This window comes from Panthera tigris, chromosome E2 (assembly GCF_018350195.1).
Source record: "Panthera tigris isolate Pti1 chromosome E2, P.tigris_Pti1_mat1.1, whole genome shotgun sequence".
Taxonomy (NCBI): Eukaryota; Metazoa; Chordata; class Mammalia; order Carnivora; family Felidae; genus Panthera; species Panthera tigris.
The window spans coordinates 54,272,996-54,289,237 of NC_056674.1; the positions used below are offsets into that span (position 1 = coordinate 54,272,996).

Sequence of the window (16,242 nt, forward strand, 5' to 3'; positions counted from 1 at the left end):
TTGCAGTTTGTTGGTTCGAGCCCCGCATTGGGCTCTGTGCTGACAGCTGGGAGGCTGGAGCCTGCTTTGATTCTGTATCTCCCTCTCTCTGACCTTCCCCCGCTCATGCTCTGTCTCTCTCAAAAATAAACAAACATTAGACTTGGACATCAAAGACCAGTCTGGATGTCCTGATTTAATCTGAATGGAAACAGGCGAAACCTGGAGTGATTTTTTCTCCACAGAAAACAAGCTAAGCCCAGGCTAATGCAAATAAGGTCCCAGAGGAGTTTAATCAGGTTAATTGAAAAATTACCTAAAGAGATGCCAAATGCAAAACATGCCTATCTATTCACAGAGGAGTCTCCTAGTCAGTATTTTGTTGGCCAAACTAATTATTTGCTTAAAAGGAAGGATACTACAAATCTTTGAATTTGGGCCCTTCCTTTGTTGAGACCTGCCCTCCTCTTAATTTTAAATTATTATGTTTACCCCCAAATCTATAGAATTTATAACCCTTATCTCAGCAAAAGAATTTTTCTTAGGAAAAAAATATTCTGTTTTAACTTAGATCAGTGTTTTCAGACTGCCTCGAGATCTCAAAATGTAAACACCTCTGGGCTGACTGGGCGAGGCTCTGTCCCTCACCTGCGCTGGTAGAGGCTTCCCTCCCGAGACACTCTCGCCTGTTTTACGTGTACTGAGCTTAGTCCTCATCCTGCTCTTTAAAAGAGGGGGTTTGCAGACCCACTGACTTAGGTGGGCAGGGGCCAGAGCCGGAGGGCCCTCACACAACATCGGGTCCAACACCACCACGGTCCAGACACAGTGGGAAACCAGAGTGGCTTCCTGGGGGCAGAATCCAAATGGTTTCTTCACTCAGGGAAGGGGTGGGCAGGACCTAAAAACTGCCTCTAAAGTATAAAGAAGCGTCCAATCTCTGTAGGCAAAATACACCTTTTAATGACCGCTGTACTACAACCATTTCTGCATGTCCAGCGTTCTGCAAAAACCACGAAACAGAAAAAGAAACAAACACCTAAACTAGAGACATTACAAAGACCAAAGCAGATGTTTACAAACACAGTCATATGTTCTGTCTACCTATCATGTGGGGGGACAGGAAGTCCAGAGTTCCAAGTACAACCTATCTTAAGCAAATGCAAACTACGTAATTACAGAGCAGCTAAGTGGTTACTCATATTACAAAATGGTTTTTCAGAGCATTTCTCTACATAGCATGGTCACTTGGCACTTAAAATATAACTCATTTACAAATGTTTAATTTATATACAACTTTGGGAAATATGCATTGGGGTAAAATGAGGGAAGAAGGAGGACAGGGGAAGGAAGAAAGTAACATCCCTATTCCGTGTCTGTCTGGAGTTGTACAGTTCCCAAATATTAGACGAAGGTAAGGCTGGAGGAAGCTTGAAGGGTGGCAATAATAATCACAGCAACATTTAAAAAAAAATTATTCTTAACCTGCTTCCCAAGATGGACTTTATAGACCTGTGGCTAAAACTTTTCCAGACGTGGAGACTAGCACGAGGCTATAAGTATATGAAACCCTGGCACACGCAGCATGTCGTGGATATGGTATATCCATGGATGTAAGGTTAGGACACCTTGGACACAAGGATATTCATTTGGACATAGGCTGGAGTTATCTATTAAAGCAATGTTCCAGATCTTTGTTGCAAGAGAAAATGAAGCAACAAATCGATATCTGCCTGGTTCAAAAGATCAGGAAATAATGTGGTCTAAACAAGCCCTTACACTAAGCTTAAGGCATTGGGGTGGGGAGGAGAGAGCCCCTGCCAGTTGGCTCAGGGCTGACATGGGCATCACTGAGGGACGGCCCTTCAGAGTCCCCGCCATCCACATGGCTTCCAGCGGGGAGTAGAGAGACGAGGCAGGCAGAGGCAACAATGGCATTACCCGTTTGCGTTTTGTAAGTGGCCAGGCAGCAGAAGCAGGTGACACATACATATGGGAGCTTTGAGAATAACTCAGAACCCATAGAGTGAGGTTCAATTTCCCCTGGTTCTACTACCAAAAAAAGGACAGGGGAAGGGAGGGTGGGAGGAAAGAGTACGGCAGAAAAGAAGGATGGGACGGGGCGGGAGAGAGACAGGGAGAGGATGAATGAACTTCAAACAGTGGTCATTCCCAGGGAATTCTATTGTGGCAACTCAGAGGAGTCTGTGAGTGGAGACAGGAATAACAACTCTGCTCACTGTGAGGGAGGGCAAGAGAGTTTTCGGGAACACTTTGGTCTCCAACGTTTTGGACCTGTTTTCCTGCTTGGCCTCTGTGAGAACGAGCTTTTGGGTGTTCACGGCAGGTCTTGGCTCCCTGGCTTTGAATTTGGCTTTGTAGTTTTGCGCCCCCTGTTTCTGCAAAAGCTGCACGCTGGCCAGACAGCACACGTTGCCGGGATTGGGAGGGCACACCAGGTGTTTCTCAGGCAGGAGGGACCAGTGCAGGCAGCCCCTCTCGTGATCCGCCAGCAGGGGTGCGGGGGCCGCCCGGGGAGGGAAAGGCAATGTGTCATTGACCTTAGGGTGCTTGGCCAGCTCAACAGGTCTCTTTTCACCTTTCCCGTCAACCCTTTTCAGTCCACACGCACAAGCCACACACTCATCCTTTTCCACACTCAGCACCTTCTCTTCTGGCTGCAAGAAAAAGTTCTTACTCTTCTTACCCGGAACATCCAAGCCGTATGGGGGTGAAGCCTTCAGGGGAGGTAGGACTAAAAGGGCCCTGGAAGTCAAGGAGTCTGAGATGGAGGGACCTTGGCCCGGGCCCTTGCCCCTAATAGCCTCAGGGGTGGCCCAGTCTTCCTTGCACCAAATAAACTCCTTTATTTGCAGACTTTTTTTCTCTCCCTGACTGGAAGTGGGAAAGCAGACCTTGCTAATCTCCCTGGAGGCGGTGGTGGGGCCTTGGCGGGTCCCCTGAGTCTGGGAGGGGCTGCCTCGAGCCTTCTCCGGACCCACGGACCCCAGCTTCCCCACCTCCGACTGAGGCCCGGCCTCAGAACTCCCTTGGGAGAGACTGACACAGAGTAAGCAGCTGCTGGCACTTTCTCTCACCCTCGCCTTTTGAAGCTTCTTCCTGGACCAGATGCAGGCGGTTGGAGATGTCCTTCCCCAGCCTTGTACCTGCAAATACAGCAGCATGTTACTCCCGGCCGAGCTGCTCAAATCTAGCTGCCCCAGCTCTGGACACATCCCTATTTGGGCCGTCCTATTTGACCTGATACTTTTCTTAAAACTGACTCACCACCTTTTAAAAATTGTCACTCCATTTTAGCCTCATACTAAGTGATAGTATTGGTAATAGCATTTGTAGGAGTATTTGTTAATCTGAAACCCTAGCAATGGGGTTTAATACTCAAATACTAGGCAAAAATACCATACGTGGGCATCTCGATGTGCTGGCTCTATACTTTTTCAGATGCACATTAAAATAAAGCCAGAGCTCTTCAAATCAGAACTGTTTGTATTTATGGGGCACCTGGGTGGCTCAGTCAGTTAAGCATCCCATTCTTGGTTTTGGCTCAGGTCACCATCCCAGAGTAATCTGGAACTTTAATCTTTCTACGGATGTTTACGGATGTTCTGTCTCATCTACTAAACAGGTGTGCCTGATGAGTCAGCAAATGTCCTCCACCTCCTTGACCCTAAGTCACCAGAGCTGCTGCGTAGACTCCAGATCCCTGAGCTTCACCCCAACACGCTAAGCCCATACTCAAAAGATGGACTTGGGCAGGGGGTTTTAAAAAAGCACCCCACGTGAGCCTTGGGCTGAGGCTGGTACAAAGCATTTGTATCTCCAGGGTGTTCAGGTGGCCTGACAGGGGATCCAAGTCCAGAGATGGGGGTCAATGACACCTGGCTCTTCTGATCCTCACAGGTAGGCTGTCACAAGTAGGCTAAGTGTTGGCACAAAGGTCCAGATTTCTGCCAGGATCAAGAGCCAAGCTGCAATTGCAAGGTGACTGTGCCTCCCTCCGGAGTCCCCACAGAGCTCCCAAGTGGTGTGGGTGCCCCCAGGGCTCCAATAGGGAGAGACCAACATAGTGACAGGAAAGGCCCCTTGTGTTGGGCCGGTTTGGGCCAGAAGTGAACAGTCCCGAGGCCCCCCATGCTGTGAGATCCCTTGGTTCTACACACAGGAACCGCTCATAAATCGCTGCCAGCAGAGTGCTCTCCGTCCTCATTCATGTGCTGGCAGCCAGGCCCCTGGCACCAGCACAGGAAGTACCAAAGGGCCACAAGCCAGTGCAGGACAGGTCTCTGTCACACCTGCTGAGATAAGGCCGCCCAAGGAGCCGGGCGGGGCTGGGTGGCCGGAGAGAGTGAAGGGCAGCAGGTGGTTAAGCGGAAGGAGACGGTGTGGCACGATCATCCTCGACAGACCGTGAGCGGCAAACATACTCTGAGCACGGGGCACGTGCGGCATTTCTTTCAAGAAAATTCTTGAATTCTGAACAGCCTTTGGATATGTACACATTGCAAAGTTGTTACTTTCCAGGGGTGAACAGAACCTTCTAAACTTGGAAAGTCAGATCCTCAGGCAGAACTGTCTGTAACACTGACTGATCTGGCGGGAGCAAGGCAGGGGTGGGTGGTGCCGCAGAGAGAGCACAAGACAAGGGTCCTGCAGACACGGCTCCATCAACCGCCAGGTGGGCTGGGGGAGTTGCTCTGCCGTGTCTTGGCCTCCATTTCCATAGTCATAATTAGATCAGGGTCTCTCAACCTCAGCACTTCTGACATTTAGGGCGTGTTATGGAGTGCATGATTGTGTTTCCCCAAATTCCTATGTTGAAGCCCGAGTCCCCAAAGGGATGGAATTTGGAGGTGGGGCCTTTGGGAAGTAACTAGGGCTGATGAAGTCAAGACGGTGGGGCCCTCATAATCGGATTAGTGCCCTTATGAGACGAAGAGGCGATAAGGGGTCCCTCTCTGCTTGCACCACCAAGGAGGGCCATGTGAGCACAAAACCGGGAAGAGGCTCCCTGCCCAGAACCCAGCCATGCTGGCACCCGGATCCTGGATGCCCACCGTCCATAACTGTGACAAAGAAATGTCTGTTGCGTGAGCTCCCCTGTGTGTGGTATTCTGTGATGGCACTCCTGAACGAACACAGAGCCGGGCCATTCCCTGTGGCAGGGGCTGTCCTGGGCACTACAGGATATGCAGCAGCACGCCTGGCCTCAGCCCAGCAGATGCCAGTAGCGCCCCCTTCCCCTCATCCCTAGTTGTGAGACATTGCCAAGCATCACCTAGGAATCACTGAACTTGATGCTAATAAAGTTCCGTTTACCTATGGAAGGTCAGATATCTTTGGACATCCTAATCTTTTCCAATGTGACATCCTTACAGTTCTAAATTTAGGATTCTTTCTTTCTCCCCACGGAGAGTTTAAGAATAAACCCACGGAGTTCTGAGTGGAACCACTAGGACAGAAATCTCACGTCTCTTGGGGAGCTTAGCCCAGCAGTTAAGGGCTTGGGGTCTGGAGCCCAGAAGAGCTGGATTCAAGCCCTGCCTTGGCCACCGGCACACTCTTTCACATTTTGGGTGCCTCACTGTCCTTGTCCCAATACCTGCCTCATAGGGCAGGTTGAATGAACTGATGTGTGTAAAGCACTGAGTCCTGTGCTGGCCAGTACTAACTGGCCACAAACACCGAATAAAAGGTACCGCTCTTATCATTATTTATATTGTACCTCTATTCCTAAACTTCCTGTCTTGATCATTTATCGATTTTTTGGGTAATAACTATTTTTGAAAAAAGCGAAAGGCCTGCACCAAACACAGGCGTGTGAGACACCTCAGTGAAGAAGATACTCACGGCTTCTTCCCATCCAGTTCCAATGACAAAGTCACGGGCTTTTTCATCTTGTTCAAGCGTAATGTCGCTGATGTTGAGAAGACAACAAACGTGATTCTTCTCGCTTCTTTCATCTGGGCAAGTATAGGTTAATTCCGTCTCATCGTTTTCACTATTTTCTAACTCAGCCTCATTTTCCTGACAGAGATCCATCACCGTGATAGTTGCTGAAGGTTTTTAACATCTTCTTCCTGCAGCATGAAATGAAGGCTGAACTTAGTTTTTAATACTGGTTTCTGAAAAATCAACTCGACAACTCGGGCGAAATAACGTCAAGACACATTCATGAAGAGACCGAGAAGAAATATTACAAAAGCATCCATTGCCAGCTATCGATATTATAAAACATATGGCCAATTCGAAAGACTAATGGGTTTAATGAAAGACCAAAGTTGGGATCGAGGAAAAGCAGACAGGGAGATGTTAGCTCAGTCTCTATCCCGGATCATGGCATAGAGCACAGCAAGGAATATAGGGTCAAGCACCCCTACCCTCCACTTCCAAACAGTCCAGATGCTACTGTGCTAACACCATGGGAAATGTGTTGAGCACGCGTGCAGCCCAGCCTCTTCTTTCCCTACGGCAACTCTGGACACCAGGCAGAGGCTAGGCAGCATGTGGTCTAGACTAAGTCAGTCTGCTCACTCATCTACCCTAATCTACCCTGGATGATTGGTGTTCTTACGAAAAGGGTGATCTGGACACAGACACGCAGAGAGGGAGGCCGTGTGAGGAGGCCCAGGTTGAAGACTGCAAGCCACGGAGGGGGTCCCGGAGCAGATCCTTCCCTCACGGCCCTCGGAAGCAACCAACTCCGTCGATACCTTGATTTTGGACTTCCGGCTTCCGGGACTGTGAGGCAGTGCATTTCTGTCATTCAAGCCGCTCGGTCTGTGGTGATGCCATGTCATGGCAGCCCCCGTGCACACTAGTACCCCGCGTGGTGGTGACGGCGGTGGCGGCAGTGATGCTGAGGGTGATGCTGTCTATCCTTAACTGATGTTTTCTCAGGTTGAAAAATGGAACTTGGCATTGATAACCCAGTCAAAGAGTTAGGAAAGTCATCGTCCTGATCAGGAGCACAGATCTGGTTGCCAAACAGCCAGGGTTCCAATCTTATTGCTAGCTGCACGACCTTGGGCCAATTACCTTTCTGGGTCTGTTTGCTCATCTAGAAGACGGGTGTGCTTATACTACCTTCCTACAGACAGATGCTCCTCCTGGGGACCCCGCAAGCGGCAGAGATGAAACTCAGAGCCTGGGGACCTCCAATGGTCCAGCTGAATGCTGAGGGACAGCCAGCGCCTTCTTGAGCTTTCCTTGCTTATAATGACACAGAGGCCACTGGGATGACACACGTTGCTTTCTCTCACCCTGACGCGATCCTCGCCAGAAGCCCACTTGTAACATTTTCTGTTGAGGTAACTTCGTATAACAATATCTGTTTAATTACCATTTCGGCTTTTTCATATAGTCTTAAAGTGGCATTTTGATGCTAATAAAGTTCCATTTACCTACGGAAGGTCAGATATCTTTGGACATCCTGATCTTTTCCAGTGAGACATCAGAGGAAATGAATGAAATCTGAAGGGGGAGGAAAAAAAAGGGAAAAAGAAGTGACTGAAAACCAGGAGTGCTATTCTCATTAGAAACAGAAGCATGATTAAGGGCCAGACTGTGCAAACCAGCCCGGTCCTTTCATCTTGTAAAATTCCACTTCAGGCACGGCTCAGGCCAAAGAAGCTCCGGACTCGGTCCTGTTCTCTTCTGAATTACAAATACATTTATGCCTCACAACCCAAAGGACTTAACAAGTATGCAGTTTGGAAGGAAAAAAGCAGATTCCAAAGCAAAGCCACGTATTTAAACGATAACTGTACGCGTGAGGTTAATAGAGAAAAGAGATATTGTTCAGGAGACATTAAGTATCGTTAGAATGTTCAAATCAATAAGAAAAAAAAGTTCTGTGCTTGAAGTATCTCTGCTGGCAAGGTGCTCACTACTTAGAAAGTCTGTTCAATGGCAAAGAGCTCTAATTTACTGGTTCTCAAAGTTGGCAGCACCTTGGAATCATCAGGCCCACATCCTGCCCACAGAGATCCTGATTCTAATTGGACTGGGCCAAGTCTGGCCATCACTATCGTAAAAACCACCCTGGGCAACGTACAACGCAGCAGGGCTCTGAGGAAGATCTTCCTTATATGGAACCAGCACTGGTTTCCCTGCCCCCTCAATATCCTCTACTTGGCGTCCTCATTTTGTGCTCCAGAGCACGGCTCTGTGAGGGAAAGCCTTCCCAGCCATGGGTGGGCTTCACGAGGTCTAGGACACCTCTGAAGATGCTCAAGCACTCTTCCAGGAAGGGGCCCGCATCAGTGTCACAAAGCCATCTGTGGCTACAAAAGGCTGAAGAGTCATCGATCCGAAGGCTGCCCGATGCCTCAGCTTTCCAACAGCCCTGTGAAAAGGCTGCACGTGCTCTTCTCTCTCTCAGGTTAACCATCTCCAGCTCTTCCGACTATTTGTTGGAGGTCATGAGGAACTGTGAAATCTGAGAGGAGGACAAGATTATCTCCACGTATGTCTATATCGAGACAAAGGAACAGCGGGGGCCAAAGAGGCGGTATCGGGGAAGGCCCTGTTCTGGAGTCAGTGGAAGTCGGACCCAGTGAGGGTACCAGAAGTGGCAGTCACATCATATTCGAAAGTGCCAAAAGAAACCCAGGTGACGGTAATATTAAATAATAAAAATAAGCTGTTACATAGCTCTTTTTATGCGCCAGGCGTTGTTGTAAGCACTTTACATGTTTGTTATAAATACCGCATTTTGTGAGTACGTGACTCCTTTCATGGAGGATCACGGGAACAATACTGGCTCCTTGTGACCAAAAGTGAAGAATCATCTTGAAGTCAGTAACCACAGTATCCTTAGTCAAATGGTCAGATTACTGCATACCAGATTGCGATGCTCCTCTGAGACACGGATGTTCAAGCTGGGTCAGGATGCCCCACTACTAAAACAGAATGTTGGTGGTCTTTTCTAATTAGAAAAAAAAAAAAAAGTCAGTGGAGAGAACAGTCTTAGTGTTAAATTTTTCTCCAATAATCGTGCCTTCAAGTTGTATTGCCCATTCCTGTCTTCCAGCTCATGTAAGAGATAACAAATAGAAATGTACAAGAAGCGGGGTGCCTGGGTGGCTCAGTTGGTTAAGCGTCCAACTTCGGCTCACGTCGTGATTCTCATGGTTTGTGAGTTCGAGCTCTGCATTGGGCTCTGTGATGACAGCTCAGAGCCTGGAGCTTGCTTCGGATTCTGTGTCTCCCTCTCTCTCTGCCCCTCCTCCTCTCACACTCTCTCTCTCTCTCTCTCTCTCTCTCTCTCTCTCTCAAAAATAAATACACATTAAAAAAATTTTTTAAAAGAAAAGAAACGTACAAGAAGCAATTAAAGATCAGCTAAAAGAGTGGCTATGTGATTTCTTACAAATTGTATGCACTCTTACTTTGATGTTGAAATGTAAAGATTTGCATGGCTGTAATAGTCATATTTTCTGAGAGTAAAATTATGGCTAGTTTACAGATGTGAGGTAAATCAATAGGTCATGCTATTCCACTTTCCTCACTTCCATGGAGCTTTACATTCCTATAATGGAGAGCTCATTACTTTAAAAGCATCTTTTTTCATTCCACTGGTAGCTCTAAAGATTAGAATGTTCTCAAAACAAGACATCTGCAAGCCTGAAAATTATGCCTCTCAGTTCCTGGTGTTGCTCCCAAAAGCAACATCTGATAATCCTGAAAATAACTGAAGACAGCTATTATTTCTTCAGATGGGAACCTCAAATTCCCTCATCTTTAGAACGCCCCATTGCCTGTCAATGTCTTTAAAATATAGTACCAGGAAATGAGGAAATATAGTACCTTTCAAATGAGTATTTGAAAAATATTTCAAATGTGGTCTGGCGAGAAATGTCTAGTTTGAAATCTGACTCTCTTTGCTCTAAAATCTACACCTACTAATTGAACAAAGATTGCTGCATTTTTTTTAAGCTATATCACAATCTTGATTAACACTGAGCTTGGGGTCAACTATAACTTCTACATTTTTTTCCCCACATGAATTGTTAATAATCCCTGTCTTCTTCACTCCACATACATGCCGTTAATTTTCTTTTTGAATTGTTTTCTTTTTCTTTTCTTCTTCTTCTTCTTCTTCTTCTTCTTCTTCTTCTTCTTCTTCTTCTTCTTTTTTTTTTTTTGCTAGATATAGACCTCTAAATGGATCTGATCCTTCTAAAATTTTCTCCATGTTGGACCACCAATCCAACCTGTTTAGATAACAGTGAATCTGACTGTGACACCCCACAGTTTGGCCATTCCTTTCCACTTTAACACTCTATTAATTTGAGGGGCATACATCCTCTTTATTTAAGTCACTGATAAAATGCTGGTGAGGAGAAGGTAAAGGACAATGCCATGTGGATATGCCTTGTACTTGGATGTTTATTAAGTACCAACCAGCTGTAAATTCACCTCGCTATACAATTATCTGGCCTACATGTATAAATCTCATCTACAGCATTCTTGATCTATCAATTTAGGAAATCTTTTTTCTTTTAGGTTATTTATTTTTGAGAGAGACGGAGAGCCCGTCCATGAGTGTGACGAGGGGTGGCAGATGAGAGGCAGAGGGAGTGGGAGAGAGAGAATCCCAAACAGGCTCCATGCTGAGCCTGGAGCCCAATGCAGGATTCGATCTCATGTCTGTGAGATCATGACCTGAGCCAAAATCAAGACTTGGACACTTCACCGACTGAGCCACCCAGGTGCACCCATTTCTTAAAAAAAGGAATTTTACCAGGCGTTAGAGGAATTTACATTTACATTGATGTCTATCTATTTTTAAAATATTTAGGGGTGCCTGGGTGGCTCGGTTGGTTAAATGCCTAACTTCGGCTCAGGTCATGATCTGGCAGTCCATGAGTGTGAGTCCCAAGTCAGGCTCTGTGCCAACAGCTCAGAGCCTGGAGCCTGCTTTGGATTCTGTGTCTCCCTCTCTCTCTTCCTCTCCCCTGCTCACCCTCTGTCTCTCTCAAAAACAAACATTAATTTTTAAAAAATTTATTGTCTATGTTAGGGATGATTGTCAGTTCTAAACAGTTCCAATACAACTGGAAGGTTGTGTTGAGAAGGATGTTAAGACCTGGACACTGGAGGAAAGGGGTGTGTGGTTGATTAACGATGTCAGCCAGGGAATAAAGAGAGGTAGCATGGGCGCCACCTATTTGCCATGGCTTATATAAAAAGATTCCAAATCCTTACTCTAGATTCCTACACCTGGCTGACACATTCCCAGGCAATTAACGGTGAGGGGAATGTTGATGGGCCAGGAGAGGAGGTGAAAAGCCCTGGCTGGGGGTTTAAGTCAAAAGCAAGCTATAATCCCTCAAAACTCCTTGCCACCACCTTGGCTCTACACCATGCCCTACGCCCACCTCCATCTTCCTGGAAGTTTCAGGTTTAAAGGAATTTTCAATCTATGTCAGAATTTCAGCCAGGAGAGAAAGATGGTTTCCTGGCAGCCTCAGCTGGAATTCTGAATGGATGTTCTGTGGATCCTTAACAATGTATCGAAAGAAGAAATCAATGAATAGAAACACTGTGGGGCATGGTAGAAGTGAAGTTTCTTAATACAGAGCTAAGCTTCAGGCATCTGAAGTGGTTCAATACGTCTTGAAGATTGGCTTGGGCATGCTGATCACTGGTAATAAAGTTTCTAAAGGAAAATGATTTGAAGACTTCAATCTAATTTACAGTTTTAGAACACAACTTGGCGGGGAGTTGAATCTTTGCCTCAAAGCGAAGCACATGCACCGCTCGCACAATTTGTTCACGTTTTCAAGAGTATAAATCTTATCTCTCCATGTTAATTATCTGTGCCTTATACTTATTATGTGTCCACAGAGCACAGCAGCTTTGATGATGCATAGAATGATTCCTAGGGGAATCATCCCTCCAGATCAGACCTTTTTTACTGCAGTCCCAGTCTCCCAGCTTTCCGCTCTTTCCACCCATTCACTCATTCAGTGCCTATTAGATGCCTAACTCCGGGGATAAAAGAGTAAAGCAACGCCTGTCTTCTGGGTATCACCCAGTTTACAAGTCTACACGAAAGCACAAGTCATCAAATACACCCAATCCACCCGTTGCTCCTAAAGCCTAGGCGTTTCACAGCGGACTCTTCTCTTTACTAGAATAGCCCCTCCCCTTCCCCCAGTCTCCTTCCCTTCTTCCAAGATCCTTCTTTGTTCCTTAGGTAGCTCCTTCTCTTCCTCCAGCATCCAGCAGCTCCTACCGTGTCACAAAAGATGCCTACTCTTCTTTCAAGAGTCGTCCTCTCCAGCAAAACGTCCCCCCTTGCCCACGAGCCCCTCCCCTTCCTCCCTTTGCCTCTGCCCCACAGGGCTCCGCCCTCTCTGCGGCTCCTCCCACCGCCCCACCCACATACTCACCGCCCCCCTAGGCCCCTCCCACTCTTATTCCAGCCCCTCCCCCGGCCCACACTACCTCCCCCTTTTGCCTCCCGGCCTCGGTGCGCAGCTTCCTTTCGAACTGGGCAGGGCCTCTCGCTCCGCCGCCCGTGCAGTGGTCCGGGGCCTTGGCCGGGAGGCGGGGAAGCGGCCGCGGCCGCTCACACCCTTCTGTGGGGCCCACAGGATGGAAGGCTCCGGGACAACCAAGTACCCCCGCAGCGGGCGAGGGCGACAGTTGCCCCGGGTTACGGACGCGCTGGGGGCGGAGCGGGGCGGTGGGCGGGGCCCGCGGGGTCTGTGGCGGAAGTGACGCCAAGCCCGCTGGCGTAACAAAGCTGAGCGCGGGAGGCGCTGCTGGCCGACGGCCCTGGGCACGTGCTCCCGGCAGGCTCTGCGCGGCTGCGCACCTTCCACGGGAGAGAGGATCCCTGGCCCGAGGTGGGCGCCTGAGGCGGCGTTTGAGGTAAGGTGTGAGCCCGAGCGCGAGTCAGGGAAGTAGACGCAGCGGCTTCATGCCCGCCGGACGCTGGAGTTAGTAACGAGGACCGGCCTCCACTCACAGGCGCGCACTGCTGGCCTGGGCGGGATGGTGCTGGGGGGAGGCGGGGGCTGCCCTGCGCGTTGTCGGATGCTCAGCGGCATCCGTGGCCGCCACTCTTTAGGTTACCGGCTTTGCTAGCTGTCCCCAGACCGCCCCTTCTCCAGGAGAACGACTGCGGGAGGGTGATGCGGGCCAAGTTTCTAGTGGAATCTCCTCATCCTTAACTTTCTGGCCCCCAGTTGCTCAACGGGTAGGTGCTAGTTTGAATCCACCGGCGGCACGAGGGTAGCACCCGTTGGACTTGTCGCGGTACAGCGCTATGAGGCGGGCATGGGCATCTTGTAAACGAACGAAGGGAAATGGCCGTGCTCACATCCCGAAGTCAGATGAGGAACTGGAACAGTGGAAGGCTAGCCACCCCCTCCTCCTCTCCCTTTGGTCCTGTTACTTTTGGGCACCTCAAGGCGCAGCCAAGGCTGGGAACCTGTGCCTGGACTCAGCTCAAGTCTGATTCCAAAGCCTGTCTGCTTTCTAGTTTTTTCAAGTGTGAATGTTTGTCTTGTATAAATGCATTAGAATGTCTTTCACAGCACTGTGATTAAGAGGCATTTGGAGAGATGGCTTTGTATTACTGCTTTTGCACCGAACATACCGTATTAGAAAGTCTAGGGAGCCTATGGAAAGACTTGTGTAACATTGCTCTAGGATGTTACAACAAATACTTTTCTAGATACGACTTTTTTGGGTATCATTTCTTTACCTACAATATGCATATTTGGATCTTGTTGTATATCACAACCTGGAAGTAAATGGTATGCCTAAAACAACTGTACAAAACTGCGTAACTTCAGAGGCACCTGGGTGGCTCAGGTAATGGTATCACAGTTGGTGAGTCTGAGCCCCGCATCAGGCTCTGCACTTGACGGTGTGGGGTGTGGCGTTTGCTTGGATCCTGTCACTTTCTCTCTGCCCCTCCCCCGCTCATGCTCGCTGTCAAAAATAAACATTAAAAAGTTACACCACTTTTTGAAAAGTATTGAAAGAAATGTAAATTTAATGAGTTTGATACCCACCAATACTTAAAAATATAAACGAATTAAAAGATGTAAATTCTTCCTTTTTCTATTTATTCATATTTGTATTTTTATTCTTACTACACAGAACTTTATTCTGACATTTATGGTCAAAGATTTATTGAGTAGTCTTGTCATTTTCCTGTTCAATAAAAGAATAATTTGAAAATCAAACTTAAATTTTTTCATAAGACCATAAGGCTGAAACAGTTCCTTGTTTTTCCGGATTGAGAATTCTCTCCATTCCTACTCATCTGACAGACAGTAGGAATGTATTACGTGTTGATAAATACTAAACATTACTGGAAGTGTATCAGAGTGAAATGGGTGGGGCTGTTCTTCCCCTAGCCCCAATTCATGTATCTGTGCATAAATATCACATACTGCTAGAATGAGATTCATCCCCAATTTTATTTAATTTTTTAATGTTTATTTTTGAGAGAGAGAGGCAGAACTGCACGGGAGGAGAGGCAGAGAGAGACGGAGACACAGAATCCAAAGGAAGCTCCAGGCTCTGAGCTGTCAGCACTGAGTCCGACCTGGGGCTCAAACCCATAAACCATGAGACCATGACCTGAGCTGAAGTTGGTCGCTCAACCGACTGAGCCACCCAAGTGCCCACCCCCCCCCTTTTTAAATATATGTAACCTGAGATACCTTGTTCATTTGAAGATGCATATGAAAGAGGTTTTGTTACACCAGTTTCCCCCAAAGTTTTTTTTAACTTCTTTACGCACAGAAATCACATAATTATTCACCAACAAAAAACATGTAATGATCAGCTGACAGTTTGGTTAGGTCTTCACTTCTTTTGAACAAAATTTGAAATCACATGACTAGCAGAAGGATTTGTTACCCCATCATTAAAGCTACTTTCTGTTTCTGGGAAGTATACCAAACATTTAAACTAAGTATTTTACTAAATGACTTTTTAAAATTTTTAATGTTTTATTTATTCTTGAGAGAGAGAGAGGAAGAAAACAGCATGAGCGAGGGAGGGGCAGAGCTAGAGAGGGACACAGCATCTGAAGCAGGCTCCAGGCTCTGAGCTGTCAGCACAGAACCTGATGCAGGGCTCAAACTCACGAACCAAGAGATCACGACCTGAGTCGGAGTCAGATGCCCAATGACTGAGCCGCCCAGGTGCCCCACTCTTAATTAAACTTGACTGTAAGCACATTCTCATAAACACGTGGAAGTTGGGAAGATCTGGTAACTGATTTCCTTCAGAACAGTGCCTGCATCCCCATTTGAAATAGGCTAGCAGTAATCACTGTTGAAGTTTAGCAGGTAAAAACCTGATAGGGTGACTCAGTAGAGACATTAAGGAAAAAGTGTGTTTAGCTAGTCATGCTTACAAAAAGCCAATATAGACTGAATCAAGATATCACAAACTCTAGTAGAGTAAGATCCCAGGGTCAGCAAAGGAAGGTTTCAAAAACAGAAAGATGGAGGCAGGACATCTTTGAAAACTGTATTTTCTATTTAATTTTGCTGCAAACCTAAATCTACTCTGAAAAATAGTCCATTTAAAAGGGAAAACAACAGAGAAAGGGAAAACACTGATGGAGGTAGGTGGTGAGTAGTAAAGCCATTTGCAGGGAAGAAAATTTAATCTGGGTGTAAAGTGAGGAAGGCAGATGTGTGACTGGGTCTGAAACAATACAGTGATTGCTAAGCAGTAGTGAAGCCAGTTACAATTAGCATAATTTTTAAAACTGAAGGTGAACAGTGCTGGTATTTTAGCCCCAGAAAAATTGGAGAAATCCAGAAAAATTCAGGAATTCTGATTTGCTGAGAGTTTATCTGAAATACCTGCCTAATTTTCATCCTGGCACACCTATACAGAGAGCCCTCTAGCAGTTTCTTTCTTAAAACTTAACACTTCAACTTCTTTAAACTCTGAGAGGTGATAATAAAATTTTTGAGGTGATAAAAACAAAATTTTTAATACTTCTTGGGTAACCTGTTCCATTTCTTGAGTTTTAATTATCAGCAAGCATTATTCAAAACTTTTTATTAAACTGCCCTATTAAGACCAAAACCATTCAAAAGGAATAGGAGATCAGAAAAGTTAAATTCTGTTGATTTACTCTGTGGAGGGCCATTCGATGCCTGTTATTTCTGGCAGCATTGTAATAGAAACGAGGGTTGAAATGGTTCTGTATTCTAAATAGCAAGAGTAAGTTGCCATAATGTTCTGCTCTTT

General features: G+C 46.8%; 1 protein-coding gene across 7 annotated transcripts; it reads right to left on the bottom strand.

The window, feature by feature from the left end:
- Positions 1-2,145: 2,145 nt before the first annotated feature.
- CE2H16orf46 (chromosome E2 C16orf46 homolog) lies at positions 2,146-12,643 on the bottom strand. 7 transcript variants are annotated; one of them, XM_007082835.2, is made up of 5 exons: positions 12,454-12,643; positions 8,843-8,926; positions 7,401-7,470; positions 5,848-6,077; positions 2,146-3,146 (listed from the first exon to the last, which is right to left on the bottom strand). In XM_007082835.2, exons 4-5 carry the CDS (start codon positions 6,037-6,039, stop codon positions 2,175-2,177), a joined length of 1,164 nt encoding a protein of 387 aa, XP_007082897.2. In that variant the 5' UTR covers positions 6,040-6,077; positions 7,401-7,470; positions 8,843-8,926; positions 12,454-12,643; the 3' UTR covers positions 2,146-2,174. The 7 variants fall into 7 exon arrangements, with proteins under 7 accessions (XP_007082897.2, XP_007082899.2, XP_042825228.1 ...); XM_007082837.2 differs by lacking the exon at positions 8,843-8,926; XM_042969294.1 differs by lacking the exon at positions 7,401-7,470.
- Positions 12,644-16,242: the final 3,599 nt, after the last annotated feature.